General features: G+C 34.3%; 1 protein-coding gene across 5 annotated transcripts in view; it reads left to right on the forward strand.

Annotated features, from left to right (window-relative positions):
- Positions 1 to 13,569, forward strand: part of CNTLN (centlein, centrosomal protein) — a 219,635-nt gene that overhangs the window by 70,613 nt on the left and 135,453 nt on the right. For all 5 annotated transcript variants that reach the window (XM_004677679.2, XM_012721530.1, XM_012721531.1 and 2 more), the window contains one exon: positions 11,811 to 12,005. In XM_004677679.2, the coding sequence (XP_004677736.1) occupies positions 11,811 to 12,005 (195 nt within the window). The remainder of the gene's footprint in view (positions 1 to 11,810; positions 12,006 to 13,569) is intronic.

The following is a 13,569-nucleotide window of genomic DNA, read 5'->3' on the forward strand; positions in this document are numbered from 1 at the left end:
TAGTGCTTAAGATTAGTGATGTTTAATCTTTTTGAGTTTCCTTCCAATCATGGAGATCCCAAGGACAGTGGTATTGTTTGTGCTTTTCAAACTGGCTACAGCAGCTCCATCTTTTTGTTTCATACAGTAGGATTGCCTAGTACGCTTTTATTTCAACATTAGGTGCCATTGCTAAAATGACTTGAAAATTAAACGTTAATTATTATATTTTTTCTTTTTCATATATCTCTTTTAATGCAAACACTCCCCTTCCTTTCTGACTTTTTGATTAAAATTTGTTTACCCGTGGCAGATTATATTCAAGTATGTCTTTATTGTTGCTCATTATTAAAGGTCATAAGCCTTTTCACTTTTTGTTTCTCCTCTTGGTTAGCAAGAAAGAACTCAGTAAAAAAGAAAGAAAAAGGAAGTGTTTCCCTTATTGTTTCCTTTTTCTTTTTTTGTGTTAAGATTCTTTCATCTTGGTTAACTTAAAACGAGAGATAAAATATTTCAGCTTTAATTATTTTTGATTGAATTCTCTAGCTGCCGCTGCAGAGAGCAACCATCTTTTTAATAATCTGTCAGAATTTTTCACGATTCTGTGTCACAACAAACAATTGAAAACTCAAATATGTTTATTTAAAATGATTATTGCCAAGGTAATTCATGCTTGTAATAAATTTTCTAATAATGCAAAAGTGGTTAAACAAATACAAAAAGTTCTCTGACCTCCTACTTGGAACTTCTGTCCCAGAAATAAACACTCTTAATACTTGAATGTATCCTAGAATTTCTATACAACTCAATGTTTTAAAATTATTTTCCTTTTATTATATGAAAATTACATTAATATTTTACTGTGAAAAAATAGTAGGAAAATAATGTAGTAGTATTGATAGTAAAAGTCTTAACATATTTGATTTCCTTCTACTGCCTCTAGTTTATTTCATTGCTCCCAAGGGTAATTATCTGAATAGTAATTCTGAACCTTTCCCATGCATTAGATGTTTGTGTATGAATGTATATACATTCATATTACAAATCAATGCCTTTTACTTCTGTTCTTTAACTTGTTTTTAAATAATGTATCCTGGAATTATATTTCCATGCCAGTACAAGGAGTTCTTACTTTTGTGCTCCTCCCCCTGATCCTCCAACAATTAACGTGTTTATGTGTAGAATGTGTTTACTACGATTAATTTGATGATTAATCAAAAACTGTATTTCCCTCCAGTTTTTGCTATATCCTTATTTGCAGAAGGATCTCTCCATCTCTTCCATTGAATCAGTTTTTCCCCAATTGGGTCATTCCTAATTATGCTGTTCAGTAGCTCATCTGAGATAGAAAACAAGTAACAACAAGCTCTATAGATTGGCCCTCCTATATTCCTTCTCTTTCTTTTACCTCCTTTATCCACTTCCAGCAATATTCCCTATAAAAGTGATTGCAACCTTTTTAAATTTTGTTCTCCAGTTCTTTTTTGTACCTATTTCAGTCACGTTTCTTGCCCCTTCTCTGAAAACCTAGGAAACAGTATGTCTGATTGCCTGCTTAATATCTCTTGACCTAAATGCTTGATGATGATCTCAAACTTCAGATGTTCAAAGCTAAGCTACTGTCTGCCATGCCTACAATACATGTTCAAAATTATATTTCCTATCATCCTTATTGTCATTTTGTTCAGAACGCTATCATGTTTCCTAAATTTTCGCAGTTGTTTCACACTTTGATCACACCAAATTGATCACAACTCAGCATAGTGGACAATATGTTCTTGCTAAAACTTACTAAGTCAAAACAAGTTACTTCTTTCTTTTAACCTGCCATTGGTTTCCTGTCTCACTGAAAGTAGAAGCCCTAATTCTTTTTTTTTTTTTTTAAGATTTATTTATTTGTGCATACAGAACTGGGGTACAGTCCAGAGGCTCAGGGGCGGTGAGAAGTTTCACCATAGACAGAGTGGGGAGCAGAACAGGCAGATCTATGAAGTACACTGCTGAGGGGAGCAGCGGGCAGGTCAGGGGAGGTCTGCCACACCATGTGGTTACCTCTGGGGCAGGCGGGAATCGAACTCATGGGGAAGTGGCTTTAGTTTCTCAGTGCTGCGCTTTAACCCGCTGTGCTACCAGGGAGGGCCAGAAGCCCTAATTCTTATTATAATCCTTGAGATGCTGTACAATCTGGCTCCATATATTTCTTTCATATTATCTGTCTTTTCTTCTCAGACTTTCTCTTTAGCCACATTATCCTTTGGCTATACAGGTATGTTCTAATCACTTCTGCTGAAAACTTATTCTACTTACCTGTATAGATAGCTATTTTATTTCCTTTATTATTCACTTCATAAACAGCTTAAAATCTAATTGATTACACATTTGATAAGAGTATGAATGATATATTTAGAGAGAAATGTGGGAACTGGAACTTTTTTGCTAAGATAAAGGTTAAAACGAAAACACTGCTTGATAAAGTGGCATAGTTCCTTATACTTTTTGTATGAACTTTAATTATAAACTGCCCAGTCAATCAATGCCTTATTAAATTTGAAGAGGTAGAAAATATATATGCCTATTTGGAAAACTTAACATAACTGAACTTAAATATGGGATATTTTTTGAAATATCATATATCTTTTCCCTAGGTTTATGGTTATCCCCTTAATAACTATTGTATATTAGATATGATGGTACTGCATTGTGTTTATAAACAATATTTAGGCAAAAAAAAAGATGAAACTGAATTTTTCTGATTAAACATTGGTTAAATTTTCCTTATATTTAATTTGTAATTTGTTTTCTCTTTTTCTCCAGTTTGAATTCACCTTTCCTTTTATTTGTTTCTCAAAGGACCTTTTGGGGTTGGGGGAATTATATCGTTGATTTTGAATATATACTCATTTTGAAATCGTCATTCTCATTGTAATATTTTAATTTAGATGTTAGTATTTAGTATTTTAATTTTAGAGCCTTATAGTTGTTATGTAGTTTTCATTAGTGTATTGGACTAGGTTCAACCTAAAAGTTGTTGATTACTTATTTATATTTTATAAATTTTATCTAAGGTTGATAGAAATTACTGTTTTTCTTTGGTAGTCTTTGTAAGTATCCATAAAATCACACAAAAAAACCTTTTATAATTCTGTCTTCAGAGGCAAATATGGTTAGCATTTGGAATATTCTTCTTTCAGTTTTTAAAATGCTTTTTTTTTTTTTACCATACAGTGCTTTTTTAAAAAAATAATATAATAGTTTATTTTTACATCACTTTGTGCATTTTTCCATCTCAGTTGTAATCCCCATGGGCTTCCCATCACCAAATCACCCATGTGCCATCACCATAGTCCAGTGCATTTCCCTACCCCCACTGTTTTGAATCCCATTCCCCACTCTACCCCCATAAAATATCTCTGGTTTATAGCTGTTCATTATTCTGGTCCTTTATACTCCTGCTATGAGTGAAACTATTCGGTATTTTTCCTTTTCTTTCTGACTTATTTCACTAAGCATGATCTTTTCCAGCCCCATCCATGTTGCTGCAAAAGACATGTGTTTATTTTTTTTTTGGTTGCTGAGTAATATTCCATTGTGTATAGGTAACACATCTTTTTAATCCAGTCACCCACTTTGGAGCATTTGGGCTATTTCCATGTCTTTCCAATTGTAAATAAAGCAGCAATAAACATGGGGTGCAGGTATCTTTTTGAATCAGTGTTTTAGTGTCTTTTGGGTAGAGACCTAGGAGTGGGAATCCTGGGTCATATGGGAGCTCCATGTTTAGCAATTTGAAGAACCTCCAAACAGTTTTCCATACTGGTGCACTCATTTGCATTCCCACCAGCAGTGCAGGAGAGTTTTTCTCCACATCCTCACCAACATTTGTTGTTGCTAGTTGTTTTAAGATGTGCCATTCTCACTGGGTGAGGTGGTATCTCATTGTGGTTTTAATTTGCATCTTCCTTATTACAAGTGATGTTGAACATTTTTTCATATGCTTACTGGCCATCCGCATTTCTTCTTTGGAGAAGTGTCTTTTTAGCTCTTTTGCTCATATTTTGATGGGATTGTTTATTTTTGTTGAGTTTCATCAGTTCTCCATATATTTTTGTGATCAACCCTTATCACTAGTTTTGTATGAGAAAATTTTTTCTCAATCAGTGGGATGTCTGTTTTTTGTAATGTCTGTTTTGCTATACAGAACCTCTTTAACTTGATGTAGTCCCATCTATTTATCCTTGCCTTCACTATCATTGCATTGGGTGCTGTATCTTCAAAGATGTCACTGAAGTGTATGTCATGCAGTGTTTGGCCCATCTTTGCTTCCAGGTATTTTATGGTTTCCATTCTTATGTCTAGGTTTTTAATCCACTTTGAGATGATTTTTGTGTATGGTGTGAGGTAGTGATCTAGTTTCATTTTATTGCATGTAGTGTCCCAGTTTTCCGAGCACCATTTGCTGAACAAACTTTCTTCATTCCATTGTATCTTCTTTGCTCCTTTGTCAAAGATAAGCTGTCGATAAAACTTGGGTTCATATCTGGGTTTTCTATCCGAATCCACGGGTCTGTATGTCTGTTCTTGTTCCAGAATCATGCAATTGTGATTATTAGGGCTTTGTTGTATAACTTGAAGCTGGGATTGTAATACCTCCATTCTTTTTCTTCCTAGTCATGAGAGTTTTGGCTATTCGAGGTCTTTGATGTTCTATATGAATCTCGTCAATATTTTTTTTCTATTTCTTTGAAGAATGTCATTGAGACTTTTATTGGGATGGCATTAAATCTACATATCGCTTTTGTTAGGATGGCCATTTTGATGATATTTCTCCCAATCTATGAGCAGGGGATGTCTTTCCATTTCATGGTGTCTTCTTGTATTTCTTTTAGCAGTGTTTTGTAATTTTCTTTGTATAGATCTTTTACCTCTTGTTAGGTTGATTCCCAAGTATTTGATTCTTTTTGTTTTTGAAAAGGAGTTTTTTTTTTTTAATTTCTGTTTCTTCTGATTTGTTGCTTGTGTATAGGAAGGCCACTGATTTTTGTGTGTGTTGATTTTATATCCTGCTAAACTGGTGGATGGTTTTGATTAGTTTCTCTGTGGAGTTTTTAGGGTTTTCCATGTAGATTAACATATCTGCAAATAAGGACAGTTTTACTTCTTCTTTCCCTATTTGGATTCCTTGTATTTCTTTTTCCTGTTTTATTGCTCTGGCTAGAACTTCTAATGTTATGTTGAAGTGCAGTAGCAATAGTGGACATCCTTGTCTTGTTTCTGATCTCAAGGGAAAGGCTTTCAGCTTTTCTCCGTTGAGGATGATATTGGCTGAGTTGTTTCTTTTTATCTCCAGAACTTTAGCGGGCCTGAGTGCAGCAAGCCTCCAGTCTCAGGCACTTCCTAGCACCTGGGTGTTCCCAGATCAGAACTCCCCTTTTGTAGCTCCCCAATCACTGAGTCTCTCCTAGTTATCCTCCTTCTAGTGAGTCCAGGGTGTTCTCATTTGGGTTGAAACTCATAGTATGTAAGTCTACAGTCTATTTTTAGTCTTATATTCCTGTGTTAACGTGGGCATAGTGATTTTGGCGTCTTAACTCTGCCACCATCTTTTTGGACCTGTCTTTAAAATGCTTTTAACAAACCTGTGGTTACACTAACATCTTGGAATTCACTTCATATTGAAGTAGTATCATGACATATGTCTTTGAAATCATAATTTACTTAATGATTTTCTAGTACTAATCGTATATACTGCTTAAAATGTGTACTATTGTTTTAAATAAAGCTACAATAAACATACTTTGTGTATTTAGATTACTAGTATTCATTAGAGAACATTGACTTTGCACACAAACATAGTACACACATATATGCAGGAGATAGTTCCGTTATGAAAGCTGGTAACGTATTAATAGTCACTACTAATCATTTCCTATGTAAATAGTCTTATTCTAAATTCTTAAATAATGTGAATGCATGAGTTATCACGGATTCTGAAAGGGACCTGTCTACCATGTGATGTGGCCTACCACATGAATAAGTTTTAAATTATTGAACCTTCAGGAATTATGTACAATGATTTTCCACTTTGGATAGTGCAATTTAAAAATCATAGGTGTTTATTTTAATTGTGTTCTGAAACTTCACAGCTATATATTTATATCTTAATTTAAATATTCTAATCCATTTAATTTTTGATTATGTTGGTGAGTAAATGTTTCTGGAGTGAAACTAAGAATACTGGAACAGCTTTCGAGTTGAAACACAATACCTGAAGATAAAGAATATGAAAATTTTCTACTTATTAAGTTCACGGTGCCTGGAATGTTTTTCTCTGGAAAAAGACCTTTGCCTCACTCATTATTTAAGCTGCACACCAACTCTAGATGGTAGTTTATCCCTATTTCACAGATCAAGTTACTGACACTTAAAAGCATTGTTAAAAGTCAAACAGATACCATGTGGTGGAATCTTGTGCCAGACCCACATGTTTAAACTCCTATTTTAAGCCCATTGTGTAGTTTAGGGGTGTGTGTGAGTGTGTGTGTGTGTGTGTGTGTGTGTGTAAGTATGGTGTGTAAACTTGCAATATTCTCACCACAAAATTCTTTAAGTGCTCAGTAACTTTTAATGTTAGAAATTGTCATGATATCTAAGTTAAAATGTAATCCAGAAGATCCCATTACATTTCTTGATGTAGGGGGAGCCTAGTGTGTCTCCATAGTTTGTGAGGCAAATCTGCATCATTATTTTTTATTTTTCAGGCATTGGCTCTGATTATACACATTTGGCTTATTTTGTCATAGCTTTGTAATTTTAACTTTTTTTTTTTTACCTGTTACACATTTTATATTAGACCTTTTCTTACCCCCAGAAAATGGATTAGTTGCAGACTTCAGGATTTTTAAATTTAGGTATGATCACACTGTTTTGTTGTACATAAAAATATAATGTTGTGGTACTGTTCATGATTCCAAAGTTCATTTACATCAAGTTACTATAGTACAGGAACATTTTGCTTAATATTTGTCTTTATTCCTTTTCCACATGTATTTTTCTAGACTTTTCCCAATGAATTTGAATAATTTGATATCCATGAAACAGTGATTTGAATGTTTACTTGAAAATTAAAATTTCCAAGTATACTTTCATATAGATTATTGTTATTAATTCCAAATAAGAATTGGAGCTTAGCTGTAAGACTTAGGTGGGTTGAATAACTATGTTAATAGTTTATCTCCAGTTCTTAAATAAACATCTTAAAGGGTTAGATCTTCTTAATTTACTGTTTGTTTTTTTTTAAGATTTATTTATTTATTCGTACAGAACTAGGGTACAGGCCAGAGATGTGGAGGGTGAGAGGATTCACCAGAGACAGAGTGCGGTGTAGAACAGACAGATAGATGAAGTACACTGCTGAGGGGAGCAGCGGGCGGGTCAGGAGAGGTCTGCCTCGCCATGTGGATCTCCTCCAGGGCAGGCGGGGATTGAACTCATGCAGAAGTGGTTTAAGCTTCTTTGTGCTGTGCTTTAACCTGCTGCGCCACTAAGGAGGGCCCTTAATTTACTGTTTTTAATGGAGTTTCTCTGTTTTTTATTTTTTCATTTCTTCTCCACTTTTTTTTTCACTTGCCCTCTACTTCCCTCCTTTTTCACATTGTTTCTATAAATCATAGTACTCATTTATTCTTTGAAAATATAAAAATAATTCCACAGTGGTAGGATGAATGAAATGAGGATGGAGGAAAATGTATGCATATTTTTACCTTTTGTTCTATTTAATGGTAACATACATAATGTATGTATGTTATTACCTTTTGTTCTATTTAATGATACTTCCATGACATAGCTAATATCAATATCCAGAAATTAGGAGTTAGCTTATACATACTTTCAGTCTCAACTATGTGTTAAATCAGTTTTCCCTTATTTTTCTGCAATTAAACAGATGGAATTTTCATTTGTAAAATTTACTGATTCAATCAGAGCCACGAATGGTATACTTACTCACTAAACATGGAAAATTTTTTACTTAAGCATTCATTGTATCACAGAGCATATACATTTCCAGAATTGTTAAGGTAAATATGTTGTTCCTCAACACTAATGAAAATAGGAGAAAAACAATACTTCAGTCTAAGCTCCTGAATAGTAAAAGGATTGGGGTTTAGGATCCTGTTTCTGGAGGTAACTTGTCTTCTGTTCCCTGCAGTTCCTTTTAACCTTTTTCTTTTTTTTTTTAAGATTTATTTATTTATTCATGCAGAACTGGGGTACAAGTCAGAATTGCAGGGACAGTGAGAGGCTTCACCTGAGACAGAGTGGGGAGCAGAAGAGGCAGATTTATGAAGTACACTGCTGAAGGGAGCAGCGGGAGGGTCAGGAGAGGTCTGCCACGCCATGTGGGCCATCTCCTTGGCTGGGGATTGAACTTGCACTAAAGCAGCAGTTGCCAGCTTCCAGTGCTGCATCCTAACCTGTTGTGTCACCAGGGGGCTCCCTTTTAACCTTTTTTACTTTAATTTCTTCAACAAAAAATAGCATGAAGAACAGTAAGCATAAAAATTGCTTGTATATTGCAATGATTCTGACTTCTAAACTGTGAAGGTTCTCCTTGTATGGTTTATTTTTTAAAAAGGTTTATTTATTTATGCATATGGAGGCATGTACAAGCCAGAGGTGCAGGGGTGGTGAAAGTCTTCACCAGAGAGAGTGGAGAGCAGAACAGGCCTATTAAAATACACTGCCGAGGGGAGCATCAGGTGAGTCAGGAGAGGTCTGCCACACCATGTGGGTCACCTCCTGGCCAGGAATCAAACTCATGCTGAAGTGGCTTTAGCTTCTTAGTGCTGTGCTTTAACTCACTCACCAGGGAAGACCCGGTTAATTGTTTTTATAGTTAGAAATCTTACAAAAGATTATTATTTACTCCAGAACAGCTTTTTGAAAAATGGTTAGATCTTTGAAAAAGGGTTAGCTTTGGATAAGAGGAAAGAAATTGTACAGAACAGATCCTCTCTGAACACTGCTGTAAGAAATTGTGATTATAGCTATGTTAGGGGAAAAAATGCCTAAGCCAATATAGATGAATGAATTTTTAGTATTGCCTGATTTACTCTCTTACCCTTTTTTTTTTTTTAAATTGAGATCTCCTATTATTGATGAGAATGAGATGGTGTCAGCTAAGTGGCTGGAACACCTGAAATCTTTTTAAGATCTCCAAAAGAAATAAGCATTCTGTATTCTTAGACTGACTAAAACAAGTAATTCAGAAATGAAATTTGATTTAACCTCCTGAAGGCTTTTAAAGCCCACTTTACTGGTAGACTGAAACTCCAACTAAAAATGGATGTAGGGCTGTCTTTAACTTCTTTACTGAGCTCACAACTAAGTTGTCTTATTACTATAAAATAAGTGCAGTCCAGCTGGCTGTCAAAGAAAATAGGCAAGTTGGACATGTATTCTTGGAATAAGAATTCAGAATAAAAGAATTTGTGAAATTCCATGAGCATGCCTGGTCTATATCATGTTTCTTGCTTTCTCAGTCTTTTTTCATCTGCTGCTTAGAAGGATGGATCTCTAGAAAATGATAGAGTCTGTATCCATGTTCAGTTACACAGTGAATCACATCAGATATGTACAGGGCAGCTTCTGTCAAGAAGTACAGCTGTATAAGCTTTGTGGCAGAGAGAAAAATATAGAACATAAAGTAGATGTGTCTTCATTTTTATGGAAGACACATAAAGCAAGAAAGTATTCAGAGAGAATATGCTAGAAAAGAGATAACGAGATAGACCCATCTTCTGTGAATGAATAGGCCCCAGAGCTTTATATTTATGAATGAAGATCCCAAGACATGATATCCAAGAGAAAAAGTTACCACACCCTTGGCACTGATGGCCAATCTTTATTCCTGACCTCACATTTTCATCATTCCTATACATTGAAAAATGGGAAGGAAACTATGAGGCTTTTCTTGTCACAACCTTATCAGTATTCATGAGATTCTCCAATATTTGAAATGAAAAATTCTATTATGTTATTTTCTGTTATTTTTCTTCAAAGAGATTAATTTGTGTTGACTGGGTAAAAACTGGTGTTAATAAAACTTTACAAATAAAGAGAATTGAAGAGGTGATTCTATGCTATTGGGTAGATCTTTACACATCCTAGCTTCAAATCTCTTTAGTCATCTCAGCTTGTTTCCAGATTTTTGTTTTTTGTCATTTCTACTCTGTTCTCAATCAAGAAAGTAAAACAGGTAGGTCACTATAATACCTTCTTCATCGTTTCTCAAAGCTGTCAGATTCCTACTCTTTCTTCCTCCCTAGAATATCTGGTGATATGGAAAGTATATTGGACATACACCCTACCATCTTAAGGTAAAAATTGGAAGGTAATTCAAATTTACATCCTGAAATTTTTCATAAATACTTTATAAATCATATAGTTAACCTTTATAAAAAATTACTTGTTCTTGGCTATAAAATGAAGTATTTTTAAGTATCTATAGTAATACCGAGGTATGGAAAACAAAAAAGTATATTTAGGTAATATATGTGAGAGAAGGAATCTGGAAGTTCTTGCTTTTATGAAAAGCTATTTTGAGGGGAAAAAACAGTAAGGATACGTTTTTACAAGCATTTCTACTGTTTTACAATGTAGTATGCATACAAAAATGCTCTGCCATCTTTTTTGTAATTTTCTTACCGTGAGACAAGGCCAGTTTCCCTATCTTCATTTGGATGAACAAACCTAAAATCCTTGTGCATTAGCTACATAATTATGAGAGTATCCCCTTTAGAATGTTGCTTTTTGTTACAAGGTTTCAGTATTAACTTTGCTTAAACAACAATAGCAACAAATCATACAAACCATAGTTTTGGGGTCACTTTCCCAGTGTCATCAGCAAATACAAATATGGGTTATTTATGTAAATAAGTTATCACAATTGAATTATGCCTCATTTAATCACAGTCATGTTAGATTTTTCCATCACAAAGTGAGTTCATGAGTATTAGAGGAATGCCATTTTTAACCGTGTATGACTCTATGCTCTTATATGCAGTTTTCGTTAGTCAAGTTTTATCCAATTTATTTAGTGTATGTTGCTTTGAGTTGAAAAAAAAATTATATTATCTATCATGCATTCAAACCTTTTATCACACTCTGTTGATGGTCTTCAATGATATCCTCTTGGTTGCAGGAACATATCCATCTCCCTACATTCAATAATCTACATTCTGTCTATAATCTTATTGCCTGAACTTTACTTTCCGCCCTTGCTTTAGAAGTAGATTATAATTTACATTAAATGAGAATATATAATTAAACCTTAAGTACTAATAAAATACTTTTTTTTAAGTGTCAAATGTATATATTGCAGTTAGGTTGCTATCTCTTATGTACCCATTCTATCCTTTCCTATCACCATACAATTTTTTCACATTTATGCAATCTTTAGAATGAATTTGTTTTCATTTAATTCCTATAATTCTTTTTCATGAACCTTTCAAAATTAAATATACCTGGAGAGGGGTGTTTTCATTTTCTTTAGAAATACAACATACTATTATTTACTACACTAACCAACAATTACTGTCTTTAAAATCAATTATAATGTTAATAATTATATTACTTAATTTTTCATGAATTTATATCTTGTTTCTCTCTTTGGTCAATTAAAATGATTTGAGGGCAAGGCTTATGTCATACACAGTTACTATATATACATATGTACATGTATATGTTTATGTTTATACCTGTTTGTATTTGTATATACTTACACAGCTATAACTATTGATTACTAATAAATATGGATATATTTTTTGATACAGCTATACAATGAGTTACATATTTGTTTTGAAACTACAAAATCAAATGAAGCTATGCTCCGGCAAAGTGTTGTTAGTCTTCAGGATCAGCTATTTCAACAACAGCAAGAAAATTCTAAACTGAAAGAAAAGCTTCAGGAGCCACAAAAAACACTTCGTCCTTTACTGCAAGAAAGTGATTCAGATCATTTAGAACAGGTGAGAGACATCTATGTGAATGTTACTTAGGGCAATATCGTACAAATCATCTGCTAAAACAAAAACTTAAATGTGCATATATTAGAATGTATGTAGTGTAAGGTGGTTTTGCCTTTTACTGTTTTTTTTTTATTCTTAGTAGACAGATATACAGTATGGCTTCATATAGAAATGGGTAGAAGTACAGGATATGTCTTAAATAGCTATTTGCTGAATCATCTGACTGATAATATACTCCAAGAACAAGTTGACAAATCATACCATTTCAACTTCAGACATTCCAACTGCATGAGGTAAAGAATGGAAAGAGCTGGAATAAGAAATCTCAAAAACGATTTGCCCTAATGCCTGGTAAATTCTGCTTAGTATCTTTTAGTTCCAAATAGGTTGCTAACTTGATCTGTGATTTTGGATAGTTAAGTTGACTTATCTACCCATTTTCTGTGATACTGAGGTAGTGCAAATGTATAGATCAATGTGTACGCTTAGGATTCAAATAAATGTGAGATTAGACTGCAGCTCTACTTGTGAGCTTCATAAACTTGAAACATTTTAACTGTGCTAGTCAGTTTCTACACAAAAAATACATTGGCATTAATCGTATTTATGTGAGAATTAATGACATTATGCATGTTAAATGCAGTCCTTGGCATATAGAAAACATTCAATGGCAGTTTTGAAAGTAATCTTTAACGTTAGCTCTAAATACTGTTGGAGAACAGCTCCAACTATCAAGGTGTCTGGAGGCAGGACAGGCAGGACCCTAAGGTGGGAAGGTGTCTGTGAGCGGAGATTCCTAAAAAAGAGGAAAAGGAGAAAAAGGGGAAAGGGGAGTGAGGAAGACACGGGAATCGGAGTTGGGTACAAGTCTTCCTGCCCATCTTTTTGCAGGTCTTTATTTATACTGTTTAGCAAGAATTAGTTACAATAATGCATCAGGTAAGTTAATAAGAAATCAGCATAAAAGTTTTAAAGGAAGAGGGGAACAATGCATCCTCTTCCTGCTACTTTATGGCATACTACACTATACATCTTTGTGATAGCTTTCATATATATGGATGTTTAACTATGACTTTAATGGATCAGGGTCTGGGAAAGGATGAGCTGTTAGCAAAGGATTTAGGAGTCCTAGGGAAGGAATAAATTGTGTTAGCAGAGTCATCAGTGATAGGCTAAAGAGAAGCTAATGGCTAACTTAAGGTTAGCAGAGAGTAGCGAGTGTTTGTTTTAGGAAGAGGTTAAATAAGACTAGCAGAGAGTAGTTAGTGATTGTTTTAAGAAAAGAGTAAATTAAGAGGAAGTCACATAGTTATGCATTAAGCAAAACCTGTGTTGATAATGTTAGGAAATTGTCCATGGGTCCTTATGCCCTGGGAGTTATCTAAGCATTGCTTTTTGTCAAAAGACCAAAGAAGCTTTTCAGGAGTCTTAATGCTCAGGAGTCTTATCTCTCCAGGAGCTTGCCTTTTGTCTTCACTCAAAGGAATTTCTTGCCCAGGAGCAGCTCAGCTTGTACTTTGCCCAGGCCAGGTAGCCAATTTAGAGCTAAGGCAATCCAGTTACA

This window comes from Condylura cristata, unplaced genomic scaffold (genome assembly GCF_000260355.1).
Source record: "Condylura cristata isolate star-nosed mole 26May11 unplaced genomic scaffold, ConCri1.0 scaffold00006, whole genome shotgun sequence".
NCBI lineage: Eukaryota > Metazoa > Chordata > Mammalia > Eulipotyphla > Talpidae > Condylura > Condylura cristata.